Source organism: Lithobates pipiens, unplaced genomic scaffold, assembly GCF_037356315.1.
Source record: "Lithobates pipiens isolate NorthernLeopardFrog02 unplaced genomic scaffold, aLitPip1_a1.2 Scaffold_16, whole genome shotgun sequence".
Lineage (NCBI taxonomy): Eukaryota > Metazoa > Chordata > Amphibia > Anura > Ranidae > Lithobates > Lithobates pipiens.
The window spans coordinates 613416767-613438084 of record NW_027507748.1 but is presented as its reverse complement, the minus strand read 5'-3'; the positions used below and the strand labels follow the sequence as shown (position 1 = coordinate 613438084).

The following is a 21318-nucleotide window of genomic DNA, read 5'->3' as shown; positions in this document are numbered from 1 at the left end:
TTGCTTCAGAATGAAGCTCCAGGAAGGAGAGCAGAAATTCAGCACATGCCAAAAAACTCTGCTTGTGTCAGACAATTACAGTATTAAACAGAGGCACACTGCCATCCAAAGGCTGTGGATGCCTTTGGCCTCTGAAACCATTATTTTCTGGCATCCTTAATGTGTATGTTAATTGTTAAATCTGTCTGACAACTTTGGCCCCCACTAAGGGTCACCTGGCAGCTTTCAAGGGCATCAGGCTGAGGAGCATTAATATAAATATTGCAGTGGGGGAAGAGCTTAAAGGAGAAGTAAAGCCAAAGCTTGTTTGGCTGTACTTCTCCTGTGGATCACAGGAGTGCAGATTGTTTTGGATTGAAGTCCGCTGTCTGCTGACATCACAGAGCTGGTGCAGGCTCAGGCAAGATTGCAACAATTAAGTTGGGATCTGCCTACATGCCTGTACCGGCACCCAGCTCAGCATCTCAGTGAGCCGCTGAGAGCATGAGCCGGACACTCCTGCTTCCTCCAAAACTCAGAGCTCCAGTGAACGCGGGGGACAGAGCAGAGAGCTGCTGACTAATAGTCAGCAGTTCTCTGCTCAGGAAGCTGTGAGAACCGAGCGATCGCTAGGGGTTTAGATCCCTTTTTTCTCAGTGTCAGAGCCAGTGGGGGACAAATGCAGCATCAGACTAATGCTGCATCCAGCTAGGTAAGTGTGATTGAAAAAAAAAGGGATTCCCATACTTTTCTTTTAAAGGAAATCTGTAATGAGAGACAGGCTTGGGTAGCCATTGTAGCCTTTGTTCTTAAAATAGTTTTTAATATTAGTTACCTGGCTGTCAGTGGTTTTAATAACAGCTTAGGCACTGATCCAGAACTAGAATGTACTGTAGATCAGGAGTTCTTACTTGCTGCATACTTATTCAGTTTTAGTGACTCAGAATACCCTGAAGCTACAGACAGCTGAAGAAGCAGCTTTACAGAATGTCCAGGTTCTCATTAACACCTCAGAGCTGTGTGCTTGGCTTTCTTTTAAACACAGCTAAACTATTGACTGGCTCCTTTATATGTATATTAATATGAGTTGAACTTTCTGCTTACAGATGTGGAGATATGATTGTTGCTGTGAATGGTTTATCTACGGTGGGAATGAGCCATTCTGCTCTTGTCCCAATGCTGAAGGAACAAAGAAGCAAAGTCACCCTTAGTGTGATCTCTTGGCCTGGAAGTCTTGTATAAATCGCTCTGCACAAGAGCATTGCCTTCAAATATCTCCTGTGCTCCAGAACTGGCGAACAGTTGGGTCACTTGTTTTCAGCAACCAAGGCGGCCAACAAGTGTGTCTGTGGTCAAGAGGCGAAACTATCACTGGAGTGGCCCAAACTCACCCATTACCTGCGCTGGGCTAGCTGTGACTTTCCCTTGCTTCTCTTCCAGCCATTGAAAATACCCTGTGATGAGTCTGTAGTTCGTACCTTGTGCAACGCTGTCAGCATAAAGTTTTGCTGTGAAGATTGTGTAAAGCCATAGAATAAAGCGCGTGTGTGCCAAGATGACAAGGCACTCAATGGCCATGTCGCCACGTCTGCAGTATGACCAGCTTTAGTATCGTACCATCCTCTTTGTCAGTATGAAAAAAGGATTCCCACTGCAGTCAGAATATTGTGCTGCTATAAGGCTGGTATTGGTTTACCTCACAGGAACATTGCCAGTAACATATGTTCTTTAAAATAATATCAATCATCTGCTTGTGTTCCCTTTTACTTAAAAACGGGGGGCCAAAGCCAACTCTTTCACAGAATGGATTTTATACTGTGCAATAATAGATGTTTCTTTTTTCCCTTCTTCGTTTGTCAAAGGGTAATTTAATACACAACGTAGCCTGTAAGAACGTTAAACGGGGATTCGTTGCAAGGTTCATCTTCCTGATAATGAATGTTTTTGTTAGCATACACAAATTTTGATATTTTTATTGCAATATTTCTAAGATAATGTGCTTGTGATTGTGAAATTTTTACAAAGGTAAACATGAAGACAGTTTGATGAATTAGTGTTATATAAAAAAAACAAGAAAAGAATTTGAGCTTCCCTACACACTACTGCCAGAAGTTGTATTACAGCTACTGCAAGTTATCATGGGAAAAGAAATCCAACGTGTAGTTGCCATAAAAGATGGAGTTTAGCACTGTAGGAATTAGTGTTCATGGAGTAAAGAGGTCACTAGCACTTCTCAAGAAGCAGCAACGTTAATGAAACTGCCAGTTCAGATGTAATGCCCTGATGTTTAGTAACCCACATACCAATGTCTACTTCTTTAGAGAGCCCATGGAAGTACTGTATTTTTATGGTTTTACCACGCTTAAACTTCAGGTAAGACTAAGAATTGTAGCTTCCATAAAATTGGAAAACTGTTGGCGTGCTCAAATCTGTTATTTATTGATATCAGGCATTTTTTAAGTTATGCTGGGTTTAAAGAATCATACAATATGAAAGGCTAACTGAATCACCAGGGCACAAGCCAACAACATCAAATAGCAAATGTGCGATTTGGCTCCAGTCTTGTATGGAACGTGAGAACAGTGCCTACAGCTTGCAAGGGATTGGTCTGTTGTTATTTAATCATTTCCATTTAACTGAACTGTGTTCCTTCCAAACAATTACTAGTCCTCCAAGTGTATAACAAACACTCTCTTCTAGTATTATAATTTGTCTTTTGTCTGTGGTCCTGATCCAGTTTGCAGCCTCTGCATAATTTCTGACAATAAACTGATGGTTGGCTATGCACACTGCAAGGCAGCCTCACCTCTACTAATGTGACACCAAGCAGGCCATTCAGACATCACGCACTGCATTGTAGCAAGTTAGAGAGATGAATTCAATGTTCCCCTATACCCAGACTATTTTTGAGAAAAAGATTTTGTCTAAAGTAGGGTGCATGGTGGCCAGGGTTGCCAACCTCCTGCAGCATTTTTTACTGGCAAAACATGGAAAATTTACCGGTGGAGCACATTTTTTACTGGCAACCTGAGAAATTACAGAACTCCTATTGAAAACTAACACAGTGAATATTTGAACGGTATAAACATTATATGGAAACACTGACAATACCTATAACAAAGTAATTTGCTTGATTTACACTTAAAAAGTCAACACAGCATGAAATTATCAGCCCCTGATATTTACTGGCAGTTGTAAAACAATCACAGATTTTTACAAACTGTCAGTAAATTTACTGGCGGTTGGCAACCCTGATGGTGGCAAGGAGCAGAAAAGGTAAGTTGCTAGTGGATGCCTGCTATACACTAGGAGGGGCTACTTTATAGACACCTACATTTTCCTACAGCACACTATGCACACTGCCATTGACCCCTTTCCCTAGTGTGGAAGGTCAATTACAATCCTATCAATGCCCCTGCCTTGGAAGCTACCACTCTTAGAACTACCGAGGGTGGTGCTGGAATCTAGCAACACACCAGTCTCCATTTTCACAGGCTTGATTTTGTGGTCTTTTAAAAAAATTATAATAATGGAAGCCATAGCTATTCAGTGACTGGGACAGCTGTTTGGCAGGTAGGCTGTGTTCCTTGAATGAGGTAAAATGTTTGTTTGGCAGAAGTGTATCTTTAATATCTATAGAATGATAAAACCAATAAGCACACATTTTCTTATAAACAAATATACAGGAAAAGTGGCATGAACTTTGGAATGGTACATATTTTCCCCATTCGGTGTCTCTTCAAACAAGCCCTACATTCATGGCTTCTAGTATTAATAAAGCAAGTTGCCATAAGTTTTGGGTAAGCCTAATGTATAGGCAACAGGTGCTCTTTAATGTGACCCTGCCATGCCGAATGATATCTGGCAGAGACAAAGCTAATGCCCTCTGCTAGAAACAGCCATTATCTGACTCCCTTATTGTATTCTGCACTATAAATAGCCAAAAGTGTATGGACCCCTCACCATTACACTCACTATATGATCCAAAGCATGCGGACACGCGCTGTAAAGTGCTACATTCAGCTGTTTCCAGTGAAGAGTACTGTTAAAGGCATTCTCAAATCTGTGTGCTTTCAACCTTTTGGCAACAGTTTCAGGAAGGTTCTTCTCAGTTCCAGCATGACTATGCACAAAGCCATTTCCATAAACAAACAGTTTGACAACTTTGTTGTGGAGGAATTTGATTGGCCTGAACACAGCCCTGACCTCAACCCTATTGAACACTTTGGGATGAATTAGAATGGAAACTGTAAGCTTAACCCTATGCATGGTGCCTCCCAGTCCTTTAAGAGGTTCCGGATGCAGGGTTTACGATCATGTGACCACTGTGATTGGCTGTCACGGCGGTCACATGATCAGAAAGCTCCCGATCGGAAGTAGCACAGGGCACACGCTCTCGACACAGCTGCATTCACCCAAATTCAGGCAAATATGCAGCTGCTCTGCACCAAGGCCCACCCGCCAAGAGGCCACATATTTGTGTGCAGCCAGTGCCAAGGGGTTATTCTTCTCATCCAAAACAATACCTAATTTTTCAAATGCTCTTTTGAATTAATGCAAACAAAAAATCCCTCAGACACTTCAAAATATTGTAGAAAGCCTTCTTAGAAGAGCAGAGGCTGTTATGGGGAGAGGTGAACTCTTTATGAATGTCTGTGGTTTTGATTGGGATGTCTAACAAGTGATGGTCAGGTTTCTATAAACATTTGGCCATAAAATGTAGTTTCTTTGAAAATGACATCACTACCCTAGAACTAGAATGTAGTCCAGGAGTCAGACAACGGCTGCATCCAGCTAAGGACCTTGGCCTTAGTAATGTAACGGCAGGGTCCCTTTAATATAATAAATTAAGCATGGTTATAAAAAAAAAAAACTATTTTGCTATTTCCAACTGAATGTCAAAGATTAAATGCCACCTACCTTGGCAGTTAATATGGGGTATATATTTATAGGTAATAAAACCGTGTTCATATTTAGGCCTCTTTATTTTCTTGTATGTTGTTCATCTAGGCATGGATATTTCTTTAATGTGTTGACTGGACAAAAATCTGAATGATGTACAAAAATGCTTAAATAAACTTCAAAGTGGGTCAGTTACACAGATGTTTCTTCTTTTTATTGGGTACTTATTGAAAATATAAATCCAGTATTATATGAGACCAAAACAAAAGGAGTTACCTGGAACTGAGGTTATGTGATCTGAATATTAATTATTTAAAATAATATCAAACAATCAAAATAAAAATGAGTTTATATTGAAAAACGAATTGCATAGTCCTAGGTACAAGCAATATTCCACAGACTTTAAATAGTACATGTAAATCGTACCTCTCTAACAAAAAATAATTAAAATTGAGCTGGGTAAACATTTCATATCCGGTCAGCAGATGGAGCCCCAGACTCCATTTCACATGTCTACCTGTTTGTTCTTGACAAACAATTAGTAAAGTCTATATCCACAACTGAATGAGTCAGAGCAATGATGAGGGAGAAACATTCCATGCAGTCCATGCTGAATGATGACACATCCCCAAGGGCATGCCCATGACCACAGAAAATGGTTGAATGATGTTGGGGTACAACCACTAGCAAAGGGAATGTGAAGGTAAGTGCTGCAGTGTGGAGAGGTCTAGTAATGCTGCACCACTTCCTTTCACCCAACAGGAGAAATACACAGAATTATGCTATTTAAAAAAACATGTAAAGTGTAGTTGTTCTTGAAGAAAAAGCTATGGCATCTAATAACTTTTTTTTTGAATATAGATAAAGTGTTGTGCACTTGTTCAGCCAGCGACCCGTCCTCCCAACACATAGCAAGAATACTGGCAAAGTCATAACTAGTGGAGTAGTAGTGGAAGAACACCTGCAGTCTGGTGAGAAACTACTAAAGCATAAATCCCTTTCTTACAAGGTAGAAAGTAATGGAAATGTATAGATACATAGATGGAATCCACAAAGAAGAAGCAAGAGAACAGGACACCAGAGTAAATGCTGCCCTGAAGCAGAGACTGTTATGTTACCACTAAATTAGTTTGAATAAAATCCCTGCCTATGCAGAACCTGTAGTGTCGTACTTTATGGGCATACTGTTCTATGACATATCTTGTTATAACTTGTTAAATAAAAATACATTTAAAAAAATCACTGACAATGAATGTCAACTTAGAAGTCCTATTACCTTTTCAAACAGATTGTGAACACTTCAAAATTCTGAAGATACGAGTTGTTTCATGGCACTGTATGGTGGTGGCAGGTGGTCTATCACCATTGACCTGCAGCTGGATAAACAAAATAATAATGTTTCCCATCCAACAGCGTGATGAAGGTTTTCCTTTATCAAAGAGAGTAATGAGGCTCAAACCCACCATTGTTCAGGTATTCTTAAGAGGCAGTTAATATCTTTATATCTGCCAGTAGCAGAAACGAAGTATTACATTAATAAAAAATACCATCAGGTCCAGAGTAGGTTGAATGTTACTGGGACTTTAAAGTGGTTGTAAATCCTTTACAACCACTTTAAACTACAGGGACGCCTATAATTAGACTTTCTTGCAGCTGCACTGGATATCTCCTAAACCTGCACAGTTTAGGAGATATCCCTGTATTTGCATGTGCCGACGTCATGCGGCACATGCGCACTTAAGCCAACTGAAGCAAGGGCAGTACGTGCCGTTGCTTCAGTTGTACTGTTCCGATTGCGGCGGCTCCCACGTGCATGCGCAGGAGTGACGTCATCGCGGCTCCAGCCAATCACAGTGCCGGAACTGTGATATCCGGAAGCAAGCCCTGGGCGATATGTCGGCAGCCTGAGGGGGAGACGAGGATGACTGCGGGGATTCGTTCTCGGGTAAGTAATTCATAATGAGCTAGTATGCTATGTATACTAGCTTATTATGCCTTTATTTTACAGGGTGTTTTTATTTTTATTTTTTGCAGGAGGGTTTACTTCCTCTTTAATATTCAATAAAAAATGGTAATTTCAGATATATGGCCAATGCAACCTCATCTAGTCAATATAATAGAAACATAGAAAAATTATGGCAGAAAAAAGATCAAGTGATCCATCAAATCTGCCAACCTTTTTTTTTTTTAATACATGTTTTTTAGTTTTTTTTGTAAACTTTTTTGTCTGCATATACAGTAGATCTATGTTTAGAAACAAAATGAAAGGTCTGCAGTCACCAGTGATACACCTCCATCCCTATATACATATTTCATAATGCTATGCATACTAGCTTATTATGCCTTTATCTTGCAGGGTGTGTTTTTTTTATTTTTTGCAGGAGGGTTTACTTCCTCTTTAATATTCAATAAACAAATGTGAATTTCAGATATATGGCCAATGCAACCCAATCTAGTGAATATAATAGAAGCATAGAAAAATTATGGCAGAAAAAAGATCAAGTGGTCCATCAAATCTGCCCACCTTTTTTTTTTATACATGTTTTTTAGTTTTTTTCGTTAACTTTTTTGTCTGCGTTTACAGTAGATTTATGTTCGGCCCATGAATGTTTGAAACCACTTACTGTTGACTGGCTTACTACGTCTGCTGGTCGTCTGTTCCTAGCATCAACTGCCATTTTAGTAAAATAATACTTCCAAAAGCCTAATACACACAATCAGAAAATCTGATAAAAAATACCGCTTTCGAAGCGATCGTACGATAATCTGAACGTTACTAACACAGCTTCAGAGAGCCGATCATGACCGTTCATCCAAAATGATCCAAAGGGACAAACACGAAGATGTTTTCCGTATGATATCAGATGAAAGATTTTTGTTTAATCATTACAGTTTTCATCAGAAAAAAAATCAGAAGAGCAAGAGTGTTCATGCTCGGAAACAAAAGAATACAATACAATACATTACATCGTATTTACAAAATTTTGGTAAGGTTAAATAAAGAAAACAGTCCATCAGTTCTGAAGTTGTATTCTGTCGTACGAGAGTTTTCGTAAGTTGATTAACTTCCTTCATTTTCAATATGAGACTAGCATGCAAAGAAAACAGATGATAATTTTTCCGATTTTCGCATCGTGTGTATGAGACTTAAGATTCGTTTTGAACTTTCCTCTAGTTAGTTTAAAGGCATGTCCCCATGTTCTTGATTTTGGTTTCATATTGAAAATACTGCCCTCCAGAACCTTATTCGCCCCTTTGATGTATGTAAAAGGTTTCAATCATGTCTCACCTTTGCCTTCTTTCCATTAAGTTCCTGAATTATTTCTTGATATGTATTACCATGTCTGTTACCCAACTCTGTACTCATTCTGTCTTATCAATATCTTTTTGTAGGTGAGGTCTCCAGAACAGGACACAGTATTCTAAATTAGGTCTCACTAAAGATCTATATAGGGGAATCAGGACCTCCTTCCTCCTGCTGGTGATCCCTCTAAGGATGCATCCTTGAATTATATTCACTTTACCTACTGCCCTGTCATATAATAAGATATTATATATATATTCACAATACTTTTTTCCCTAAGAAATGCACACCTCTACCACATTTCAGGAGGCTATGTCAGACCGAGCTGCAGCACTGGGAGCAATTGTTGATATCTGGACAGGGAATCTTTTTGCTCCTTATGTAACTTTAAAAAAAATTTTATTCCAAAAGACCTATCACAGATTTGGATTAGCGGCAAGGATGTAAAGTGTCATTATAATGGGGGATTTCAATTATCCAGACATAGATTGGGTGTAAGGAACCACGCATTCATCTAAAGCTTGACATTTCCTAAATGTCTTGCAGGACAATTTTTATGGGGCAGATGGTAAATGCACCAACTAGAAACAAAGCGTTACTAGACCTACTGATTACCAGCAATTCAGACCTAATCACAGATGTGGAAATATGGGGCAATCTAGGAAATAGGGATCACAATTTGTTTCAGTATAAATTACACAAATAGGAAACCTAAGGGGAATACAAAGACACATAATTTCAACAGAGCCAACTTCCCTAAACTACGATCCTTGCTAGAAGGTACTAAATGGCATAAATCTTAGGAACAAAGAACACAAAGGAAAAATTAGTGCTTTAAGAGCATATTACATAAGGGTATTAGAATACAGAGCGGCTAAGATAGAACACGAAAGGCACATAGAGGAGAAGAGTAAAAAAAAATCACAAGAAATTCTTTAAGTATATAAATAGTAAGAAAGGGAGATCAGATCATATTGGTCCCATAAAGAATGATGAAGGGAATCTGGTTACTAAGGATGGGAGATGGCGAAGGTGTTGAATTTATTCTTCTCCTCAGTCTTCTCAAGGGAAACGGGGGGCTTCAGTAAACAAAACTGTAATGTTTATCCTCATGACATGTCACAGGAAGCACCCTCATGGCTAACAGAGCATATAGAATAAGAAATAGACTTTAAAAAAATAACATTAATAAGTCCCCAGGATCAGATGGCTTGCACCCGAGGGTCCTTAAGGAACTCAGTCAAGTAATTGCCAGACCATTGTTCCTAATTGTTACGAACAGTCTACTGACTGGAATGGTACCAGCTGATTGGAGAAAAGCAAATGTAGCAGCAATATTTTAGAGCCAAGATACATCCATGGGAATTACAGGCCAGTTAGTATGCAAGCTCTTGGAGGGGATGATAAGGGAATATATACAAGATTTTAGTAATGACAACGGTATCATTATCAGTAATCAGCATGAATTAATGAAGAATCTTTCTTGCCAAACCAATCTAATAACCTTCTGAGGAGGCGATCTGCCATCTAGATAAAGGAAGGCCCGTAGACATGGTGTATCTGGATTTTGCGAAGGCATTTGATACAGTTCCCCATAAACGTTTACTGTACAAACTAAGGTCTGTCGACATGCACCATAAGTTCAGAGGGTAGTGGTAAATGGGGAGTACTTGGAATGGTTCAGTGTGAAAGCAGGGGTCCCCTAGGGTTCTGTTCTGGGACCAATCCTATTTAACCTATTCATAAATGATCTGGAGGATGCGATAAACAGCTCAATCTCAGTATTTGGGGACGATACAAAGCTAAGCAGGGCAATAATTTCAACAGGATGTGGAAACCTTACAAGAAGATCTGAACAGATTAATGCATTGGGCAACTACATGGCAAATGAGGTTTAATGTAGAAAAATGTGAAATAATGCATTTGGGTGTCAAAAATATGAATGCAATCTACTCACTAGGGAGAGAAACTCTAGGGGAATCTAGGGTGGAGAAGGGACGTGGGGTCCTAGTAGATCATAGGCTTAGTGGTGGCATGCAAGCAAAGCAAACAGAATATTGGCATGCCTTAAAAAGGGGATTAACTCCAGAGATAAAGAGATGCTTGAGAGGGGATATGATTTCAATGTACAAATATCGTACTGGTGACCCCACAATAGGGATACAACTTTTCAGCGAAAGGGAATTTAAAAAGACACAGGGCCATTCACTAAAATTAGAAGAGAATCGGTTTAACTTTAAACTGCGTAGAGGGTTCTTTACTGTAAGAGCGGTAAGGATGTAGAATTCTCTTCCACAGGCGGTGGGTTCAGTGGAGAGCATTGATAATTAAAAAAATAATAATTAGATAGGCACCTGAACGACCACAACATACAGGGATATACAATCTAATAATGATATAAGAGCACACACACAGGTTTAACTTGATGTACTTGTTTTTTTTCAACCTCATCTACTATGTAATGATGTGTTCCAGTAACATTAACAGAAATGTGATTGGCCAAATAAAGAATAATACCCCTTTCTTAACCAATGACAGCACCAAGCTACTAATTCACTCCCTTGTTATCTCCCTTCTCATTAGCCTAACTCTCTTTCATGAAGAGGAAAAATGTCCACTGCCCAGCAGTATCTCTATGAGAGAGGGTGAGGGCAGGCAATGTGTATGACAGCTCTACTGTCCCGGCAGATGGTCCTTCTAAAGCCCAGATTGCACATCCTCTGTAAGTTATAGCTTCACTTTGGCAGGAGCCCCTCTGTCCTCTCTTCTGGCCTGTGAAGCATGCAGTACTTAAAGTGGGATTCCACCCTAAAGTGGAACCTCCGCTGATCGGATCCCTCCCCCCCTCTGGTGTCACAATTGACACCTTTCAGGGGGGAGGGGGGGAGATACCTGTCAAAGACAGGTATTTACACCCACTTCCAGGCATAGACTCCCGTGGGAGTCTACGCCATTTCCTGCCCTGCCGCGCTGTCTGCTGGGACACACACGGGTCCCAGTGACAGCGCGGAGATTTCCTATTGCGCTGCGCGACTCGCGCATGCGCAGTAGGGAACCGGGAAGTGAAGCCGATTCGCTTCACTTCCTGATTCCCTCACCTAGAATGGTGGCGGCAGCAGCCGAGAGCCAAGCGATCGATCGGCCTCGGCTGCCGGCATCGCTGGAACCCGGGACAGGTGAGTGTCCTATTGCGCTGCGCGACTCGCGCATGCGCAGTAGGGAACCGGGAAGTGAAGCCGATTCGCTTCACTTCCTGATTCCCTCACCTAGAATGGTGGCGGCAGCAGCCGAGAGCCAAGCGATCGATCGGCCTCGGCTGCCGGCATCGCTGGAACCCGGGACAGGTGAGTGTCCATTTATTAAAAGTCAGCAGCTGTAGTATTTATAGCTGCTGGCTTTTAATATTTTTTTTATTGGTGGAATCCCTCTTTAACTTTGCACCTTGTACATAGAGAACTCTTGAGCCTCGCACCCTGCATTTTGCAAGTTTCTGAACCCTGCCCCCTGTACACAGCAAACTTTTGAACTCTGCACCCTGTACATAGCGCCCTCCTGAGCCTTGTGCCCTGTATACAGCACACTTCTGTACCCTGCCCCCTGTACATAGGGCACTCCAGAGTCCTGCCCCCTGTATGTAGCACAATCTTAAGTCCTGCCCCCTGTATGTAGAGAATTCCAGAGTCCTGCCCCTAGCATTTGATGGGGCACAGTGAGGCTACATTTGATTTGGCACAGTGAGGCTACATCTGATGGGCACAGTGGCTGCATTTGATGGGCACAGTGGCTGCGTATGATGTCACAGTGGCTGCATATGATGGGCACAGTGGCTACATTCAATGGGGCACAGTGGCAGCATTTGATGGCACAGTGGCTGCATTTGATGGGCACAGTGGCTGCGTTTGATGGCACAGTGGCTGCATATGATGTCACAGTGGCTGCATATGATGGGAACAGTGGCTACATTCAATGGGGCACAGTGGCAGCATTTGATGTCACAGTGGCTGCATATGATGGGCACAGTGGCTACATTCAATGGGGCACAGTGGCTACATTCAATGGGGCACAGTGGCAGCATCTGATGGGCACAGTGGCTGCATTTGATGGGCACAGTGGCTACATTCAATGGGGCACAGTGGCAGCATTTGATGGCACAGTGTCTGCATTTGATGGGCACAGTGGCTGCGTTTGATGGCACAGTGGCAGCAATTGATGGGCACAGTGGCTGTGTTTGATGGCACAGCGGCTGCGTATGATGGTACAGTGGTGGCAATTGATGGGCACAGTGGCTGCGATTGATGGTATAGTGAGGCTGCAATTGATGTGTTTTTTTTTCAGAATTGTTCACTTTGTTTGCACCCCCAAAAATTTTGAGCACAAGCCACTACTGCATGCTTCCCTTTAAGACTTCTACAGATCGTCTCCCATCCTCTGAAACTCCTTACCCCAATCTCTCCATCTCCTAATCTGCCTTTTGGTCATCACGTTCTGAAAGATCGGATTTTTCAACAACTTAGTCCGACCGTGTGTATGCAACAGTTTCGGACAAGATCCGACAGAGAAAATCCGACGGATTTTGTTGTCGAAATCTCCGACCGTGTGTACAGGGGCTAAGACCTAAGAACTGAACTTTCTCCATCAACACATCCCCACACAGCTATTTCCTTTTCTAGATTTATAAAGATCTTTTAGATTGCAAGCTGTCATGAGCAGAACCCCCTAACCCTCTTGTCTTCTATTGTTTTGTTACTGTACTACAGGTGTCAGCAACCCGCGGCCTGCCACAGCTTAATGTCTGGCCCGTCAGTGCCTGTGATTAATTCACAGGCACCCACCCTGCGGACCGAGCAGCCCTTATTACAGGGCTGGGGGCAGGAACTGATGGAGTTTACGTTTTCAATAAACAGCAGGAGATTGGTTGCCGGGCTATCCTAGAAACCAATCACCAGCCTGTTAACCGCTTCAGCCCCAGAAGATTTTACCCCCTTCCTGACCAGAGCACTTTTTGCAACTGCGTCGCTTTAACTGACAATTGCGACATTGCACTCAAAAAAGTAGACAATTTTGAAAAAAACTCAATATTTTTGCCTTTTTTCTATAATAAATATCCCCCAAAAATATATAAAAAAAACTATTATTTTCTTCAATTTAGGTCGATATGTATTCTACATATTTTTGGTTAAAAAATCACAATAAGCGTATATTGATTGGTTTGCGCAAAAGTTATAGCGGATCGTTTTATGGCATTTTTATTATTATTTTTTTTTAACTAGTAATGGCGGCGAGCTGCATTTTTTATCGGGACTGCGACATTGTGGCAAACACATCGGACACTTTTGACAAAATTTTGGGGCCATTGGCATTTATACAGTGATCAGTGCTATAAAAATGCACTGATTACTGTAAAAATCTAACTGGCAGGGAAGGGGTTAACACTAGGGGGCGATCAAGGGGTTAATTGTGTTCCCTCTGTGTGTTTCAACTGTAGGGGGGAGGAAACTGTCTAGGGAAGATGACAGATCGCTGTTCACACTTTGTATGAACAGACGATCTGTCTCTTCTCCCCTCAGAGAACCTGAAACTGTGTGTTTACACCCACAGATTCTGGTTCTCGGTGTGTAATCAGCGATCGCGGGAGCCCAGCGGGGATCACGACCTGCCTGGCACTTGCATCGGCTCCGAGGGCGAGCAGCGGTGGCGCGCGCCTCCCTAGTGGCCACAGAGCGAAGCGACATTACATAATGTAACAGTGTTATTCTGTCTCAGTAAAACTGCGGCAGCTAGTCGGCAAGTGGTTAATGCAAAAAGTTAACCTCAACAGTTCCCGCCCCCATCTAGCCCTGTGATATCAATCTCTGCTGCTCTGCTTGCTATACGCCTGTGTAAGGTAGGAAAGTTCTACCTACACAGTGTGTGTTTGTGAGGTGGAGGACAGGGGACAGATGACACTACAATTGGAGGGGAGCAGGGGACACTGTAGTGGGGGGGGGGTGAAGGGGACACTACAGTGGGGGGTGCAGGGGACAGAGAACACTACAACGGGGGGGGGTGAAGGGGACAGACAACACTCCAGTGAGGGGGTGCAGGAGACAGAGAACACTATAGTGGGGGGGTTTAGGGGAGAGAAGACACTAAAGTGGGGAAGTGCAGGGGACAAAAGACACTACAGTGGGGAGGTGCAGAGGACACTACAGTGGGGTGGTGCAGAGGACAGAGGACACTACAGTGGGGGAGGTGCAGGGGACAGAGAACACTACATGGGGAGGTGCAGCGGATAGAGGAAGCTACAGTGGGGGGTCCTAGGGACAGAGGACCCTACAGTGGGGGGGTGCGGGGGACAGAGGACACTACTATAGGGGTACAGAGGACACTGCAATAGGGTGGACCCTTTTAGGGACCCCTTCTCACCTGGGGACAGGGGCTGCTACTCCCCTGAGGACAGGGACCCCATCACCCCTGGGGACAAGGATTCCTTCTCCTCTTGGGACAGGCAGGGACCCTATCACCCCTTGGGAGGGGCCTCCATCTCCCCTAATGGTAGGGACCCTATTTTCCCTAGGGACAGGAACCCCATCTCCTGACCATGCTGGGTAGCAGGGCTGGCGTCAGCCACCCTTGGGTGCCAGGATGGGGGATCAGAGATAAAAAATAGCCCCTGATTACTGTAGAAATGTCACTCACAGGAAAGGGGTTAATACTAGGCGGGATCACTTACAGCTACCAGCTGGAAAGTGCCGACCTACCGCTGTATAGCGATGGCGGCTGGTCGGCAAGTGGTTAAAGTGAGGTAAACCTGTACTGTTATTATTACCATGTTAGGATTTTTATTATCTTCAATTTTTAGCAGGTGAATACGGCCCTCCATGCAGTCACATATATTGAATCCGGCCTTTAAAGGGCTGTTCCGGCCGTTTAAAAAAAAAAAAAAAGTCAGCAGCTATAAACACTGTAGCTACTGACTTTTAATAAGGACACTTACCTGTCCAGTGAGCCCACGATGTTGGCCGCCCTGAGGCCGATCTGTCCATCAGATTGGCTGCCGGCACCACCATCCTAACTAAGGGAAACAGGCAGTGGAGCCTTGCAGCTTCACTGCCCGTTTCCTACTGCGCATGCACGAGCCACACGGAGCTTTGTGAATGGCTCTGTTGTTTCCTGGGACACACACATATCCCAGAAGACAACGGGGCCACTCGCCGAGGAGGAAGAATTGAAGAAATAGCACAGCCGAATAGGAAGAGGCAGATTAGGACTGCCTAGCAACAGGGGTTTCTGGTGAGTAAAAAAAAAAAAAATTTTTCAAATGTTTTCTTTTATATTTTTTTAAGAATATAAATGTATATATATTTTTTTTTTAGAGTGGCCCTCCACTTTAAGAGGAAAAGGGTTGCTGACCCCTACTGTACTATGTCCCTTCATTTAGTACAGTACTATACAAACTGTGCAATATCTACATCCTCTATTATAATATGAGTAAATTAAATCAGCTGTGACAAAAGTAAAGTGGATCCTATTGCTGAAATCCCTCTGAAAATGTTAGTTGTCTAGTTGTTATGATGACCCTTTCACTTTTATATATTTTGAATCATGAAAGTAAGATGAATTTCCTAAGTCCTTATCTACATTCTTGTTTCAGTAGCAGTTCAAAGTATTAAAGGAGAAGTCCAGCCTGAGCTTATTAGACTGGGCTTCTCCTACGGGTCACAGGAGTACAATTCATTTTGCACTCCTGTGACCTGTTTTCAGCGGAGAGCAGTCTGAAGTCCACTCTCTGCTGACATCACTGGAATCAGTCCAGGCAGCACATCATCCTGATTTAGGAAGTCTGGATCTGATGGCAGTCTCAGCCTCTCAGTGAGCTGCTGAGATGGCCACTCCCTGCCCCTCCAGAGCTCATCACTCCAATGACTATGTTGGAGCAAAGAGTAGAGATGCTGACTGACAGGCAGCAGCTCTACGCTCAAGGAGGTGAGAGAACCGAGCCATCGGCAGTGTTCGATCGCTCTGTTCTCAGTAAAGAGGTGGCGGGGGAAAAGGGGATATCATCGCTCCAGGAAAAACAAACAGATAATAAATTCTTCTCTCGGTTCGGAAGTCATAGGTGCTGGCAATTGCTACTAGCAATCTTTGATTTTTTTAAGTACATTATCTAAATAAAAGAGAGGCTACTTTTTAAGAGTGTGGCTGTCCAGAATATGTTCCTGTTTATAAAGAGGTGGCGGGGGACAGATGCAGCATCAGCCTGATGCTGTATCCACCTAGATAAGTATGAATAGCCCAAAAAAATAAAAAAACAACAATACTTCTCTTTTAAAGCAAGAGAATCAACACGATAGCCAGGCAACTAACATTTTTAAAAAGATAGATCAGCATACACAGCATTGTTTTTGTGCTTGGAGACTGTCAGGCGACCCACTTACAGAATTGAAATCTGTATTGCTAATGCTGTTAAAGCAAATCTGTATTGCTAAATATCTAAAGAAATCTAATATGACATTAATTACAACACTCAACCTTTAAGTCCCAGCATACCATTATACACATTGACTTGATGGTGCCACCCAGTGTTCACGAAAATATATTACATCTCCCTTATTTCCCAAGAACAATGGCAACATATGTGTATATTATACTAAACGAATATAGGACAGGCATGTACTGGCCATCAGGACTACCGGGAGTTTCCCGGTGGGCCGATGGCTCAGTGGGCCGGTTTGAGTGGCAGCCTGTCAAAGTAATGTCCCCCCCTCCCAACTATATATATATATATATATATATATATATATATATATATAGGGTTTTTGTCTGGATGAAGTCCAGGGCTACATTTTTGTCCCAGTCCAGCCCTGATATAGGATAATAAATAACCATAATTATATACATATTTAAAAATTTTAAATCAACACCTTGGAGTGGCTTCACTGCACCAGACTGTGTAACCAGTCTATTGTTGTTGCGTCAGGGCCCAGCTGTTGAACATGTTGTTTCCTTGCATGACTTTACTTTTGACATCATTGGTGTGTTTGTGTTTTGATCAGATATCTTCTTTTCCTTCAGTACACACCACATCTTCACCTGACAACAGGTAAGGTCTGGAGGTTGTCTTTTAAAAGTTGTATTACTTGTCAAGTACCTTAGTTAATGTCCTTGCAGTCATAGTTTTAGCTTGTGTGTTTTAAAGCTCAACTCCAGGCAAAAATGTTTAAAAAATAGCGCTCCAGGAACCTTTTAAAACAAAAAAGCAGCTCTTGCTGCCCTATCCAACTTCTTTTCCGTGAACTGCTGTCATTCTTTTTCACCACTAGACATCCTTGGTTTTCAAGGTTGAATGATACTCAGTGACATAGAATCCAAGTTTGAGGACATGCTGTTAGTGCAGGTGTCATTGGACTGTCCTCTGAAATGACATCACCACCATGCCCTGCACTCATAAAACAACAGGGTGTATGCAGCGCTTCACTGTGATTAGTGAACAAAAGTCCTACAGTATGAAAAAAAGTCCCAAAATATAAACCCATGACTTGACTTAAAGCATACCTACCTTCTTTAAAACTCAAGAAAGAGGAACACTTGAGGGAGGCAGAGACCTGCGGTGCACTATGCGTGCTGTGGCAAAAAGTGGGTGTGGTCAAACTTCACAGTTGGAGGGGCTTAAAATGTATGGTTAAACAAAACCCAGGCTTAGGACTTGTGCTAAAAGGTGGGGTGAGGGGGGTCAGATATGTCCTGGGGCGGGTGTTTTGGACAGGGAGAGAACTTGTGCTAGAAAGTGGGGTGGGGGTGGCCAGATATATGCTGGGGGTGCTTTGGGAGGGGAGTGGACTTGTGTTAGAAGGTGGGGGAGGGCAGATATGTGAGTGGGGCTCTTTAGGAGGGGAAAGGATTTGTGCTAGAAGGTGGGGGTGGGGGATTTCAAATCCACCCCCCCCCCCTTCTATAACAAGTCCTATCACTTCCAAAAGCTCCCCCCAGCACATATCCTCTTACTACCAGCCCTGCCAAATCACTCCTCCAAGTGTACACCACTGTTATCTTCCCCTCTCCACCTCCTGTCACTGTGCCCCCCTCCTCTGTAAGTCTCCATCCATAATAAACTCATTAGTGCAGCTCACGCAGAGCGATGTCCCTCCTTCCCAACTCCTCCTCTTCTCTGTGTACATGAGAATGTCAGCGCCAAGGGGGAGGAGGAGGCATCACTCTGCGGTGTGTTGTACAAGGAGGGGAGTGTGGTACCCCGGACACCCTGCCAGAAATGCAGGGTAGGTTTTCCGGGTGTCTATGCTATCGTGCTCTGTCAAGTCAGTTACTGGTCAGGCCAGTTACTGGAGCTTAGTGCCAGAATTCAGCCTGGGAAAATATCCTGCTCTAAAGTGTCAATAACAGAAAACACAAAAAATTATATCAACAAATGACAGCAGCACTCACTGTATCTACACACAATAATACAAAGAATATCACCAAAACAAATGTGTTGTGCTGCCATATAATAAATTATGTGAACCCACCATAAATTAAAAAAACTACATAATATAACTACCACCATAAACAATAAATAAATATAAAGTACATAATTCATATAAAGTGAAATGTAATAAATAAATGCATAAATAAGTAATTGCAATGTTCATAAAATATAAATAAATCAATAAATATGTGATTGAAGAAGTTCATGAAAGCTCGTAAATGATGAAAGAACAACCAAGTAGAGAACAAAATCCATCATATCCCTTAGTGAAAGCACCACACATAGCAAACAAAACCCCTGTTTAGGCACACATTTAACCCTTTGAGCGCCCTGGATGTTTAACTCCTTCCCAGCCAGTGTCATTAGTACAGTGACAGTGCATATTTTAAGCACTGATCACTGTATTAGTGTAATTGGTTCCCGCAAAGTGTCAGATTGTCCGCCGCAAAAATGAAGTCCCAAATATTGCATTAGTAGCTGATCGCTGCCATTACTAGTATAAATATTTTCAGACGGAAAAAGTCCGATAGAGCCTATACACAATCGGATTTTCTGATAACATAAACCGATTGGACCTTTTCCGTCTGAATTTCCGACCATGTGTACAGGGCATAAAACACTAAGAAGGGGGTTTCATACCTCAGAGCAATGTGGCTCTTGTATCTGTGTGAAGAACTGTCTATGAATAAAAAAAGGTTTACTGGAAAGCTATGGGCATTATAATTACTATATTTATTGGCCTATAATATGTGCCTGTGTATAACACGCACTCCAATTTAAAAGGGAAGTTTCAGGGGAAAAAATGTTTTTTTTAAATAAAATAATGATCAGTCTGAATGCAGCCTGATTAGTGCCCATCTGCAGCCTTAATGCAGACTGATCTGTGCCCATCTGCAGCTTCAGTGCAGCCTGATCTGTGCCCATCTGCAGCCTGATCTGTGTGCAGCCTTGCTCCTCACTGCAGCCTAACCATTGCCTATCTGCAGCCTAATCAGTGCCCATCTGCAGCCTTGCTCCTCACTGCAGCCTGATTAGTGCCCATCTGCAGCATTGCTCCTCACTGCAGCCTGATTAGTGCCCATCTGCAGCATTGCTCCTCACTGCAGCCTGATCAGTGCCCATCTGAAGCATTGCCCCTCACTGTGGCCTGATTAGTGCCCATCTGCAGCATTGCTCCTCACTGCAGCCTGATCAGTGTCCATCTGCAGCCTTGCCGAAATAGACAGAGCCGGATCTCCTGTTTACTTGGCTCTGTATCACACCCAGTCCCACCCCTTGGCCTGGTTCTTATGATGGACATAACGCCGGTTCAATGGCGGGACGTCAATGCTAAGAGTCATCCAGGGGGCGGGACTGAGCATGACTGTGAGCAGAGCCAGATCTGAAGATCAGAAGATCCGTGCTCTATTTTGGCGGCTCTCGTCCCCTCCTTCCCCTCAGTGGCAGCCTATACTAATATCACTTTTAAAAAGAGCAAGCGTTTTAAAAAATGTACTAGATAAATTCTCTGTGGAATCTTCTTGGATGGGGTGATTTATGCCACATTTCAAAGCATTCCTTAAATTAAGTCAGTCTTACTGGAATTCAAAAAGGGGGCTCAATGACTACCCTTGACCATTAATTTAGCAACTTAGATAATAACTAAGAAATAACAGAGACAACATGCTTTAAATGTATGTGAAAACAGACGATTTTCAGGTGCTATTTAGAGGCTATTTTTATCGTTAAAACGTCTGAAAACCGCCTCAGCGTGAAAGGGGTCTTAACCACTTCTCGACCGGCGCACGTGATGTACGTCGGCAGAATGGCACGGGCAGGCATATTGGCGTACAGGCACGTCCATTTCTATATGCCACCCTGCCATCGCGTGCTAGCCGGCGTGCTTGCGCGCCGGTCGGGACCCCCGTGAGTCCAGTCCCGGATCCTGCGGACTCGATCGCCACGGGGATACCCGCGATCGTCTCACGGGGAGGCTGAGCAGGAAGATGCCGTTGTAAACAGCATTTCCCCGTTCTGCCTAGCAACAAGTGACACTGATCTCTGCTCCATGTGATTGGAGCAGAGATCAGTGTTCACTAACATAAAGCCCACCCCCCACAGTTAGTAACACGCCCCTAGGAACACTTAACCCCTACACTGCCACCCCCTGGTTAACCCCTTCACTGCCAGTGTCATTTACACAGGAATCAGTGCATTTGTATAGCACTGATCACTGTATAAATGACAATGGTCCCAAAAATGTGTCAAAAATGTCCGATGTGTCCGCCATAATGTCGCAGTCACAATACAAATCGCTGATCGTCGCCATTACTAGTACAAAAGAAAATTATTAATAAAAATGCCATAAAACTATCCCCTATTTTATAAACGCTATAAATTTTGCGCAAACCAATCAATAATTGCTTATTGCGATTTTTTTTACCAAAAATATGTAGAAGAATACGTACTGGCCTAAACTGAGGGAAAAAAATGTTTTTTTATATATTTTTGGGGGGATATTTATTATAACAAAAAGTAAAAAATAATGTATTTTTTTCAAAATTGTCGCTCTATTTTTGTTTATAGGGCAAAAAATAAAAACCGCAGGGGTGATCAAATACCACCAAAAGAAAGCTCTATTTGTGGGTAAAAAAAGGACGTCAATTTTGTTTGGGAACCACGTCGCTCGACC

General features: G+C 42.7%; 1 protein-coding gene across 1 annotated transcript in view; it reads left to right on the top strand.

Moving 5' to 3' along the window:
* Positions 1-5076, top strand: part of LNX2 (ligand of numb-protein X 2) — a 234197-nt gene extending 229121 nt beyond the window's left edge. Inside the window, exon 10 of the mRNA XM_077484068.1 lies at positions 1086-5076. Within this exon, the coding sequence (XP_077340194.1) occupies positions 1086-1221 (136 nt within the window). The 3' untranslated portion in view covers positions 1222-5076. The remainder of the gene's footprint in view (positions 1-1085) is intronic.
* The last annotated feature ends 16242 nt before the right edge of the window (positions 5077-21318 follow it).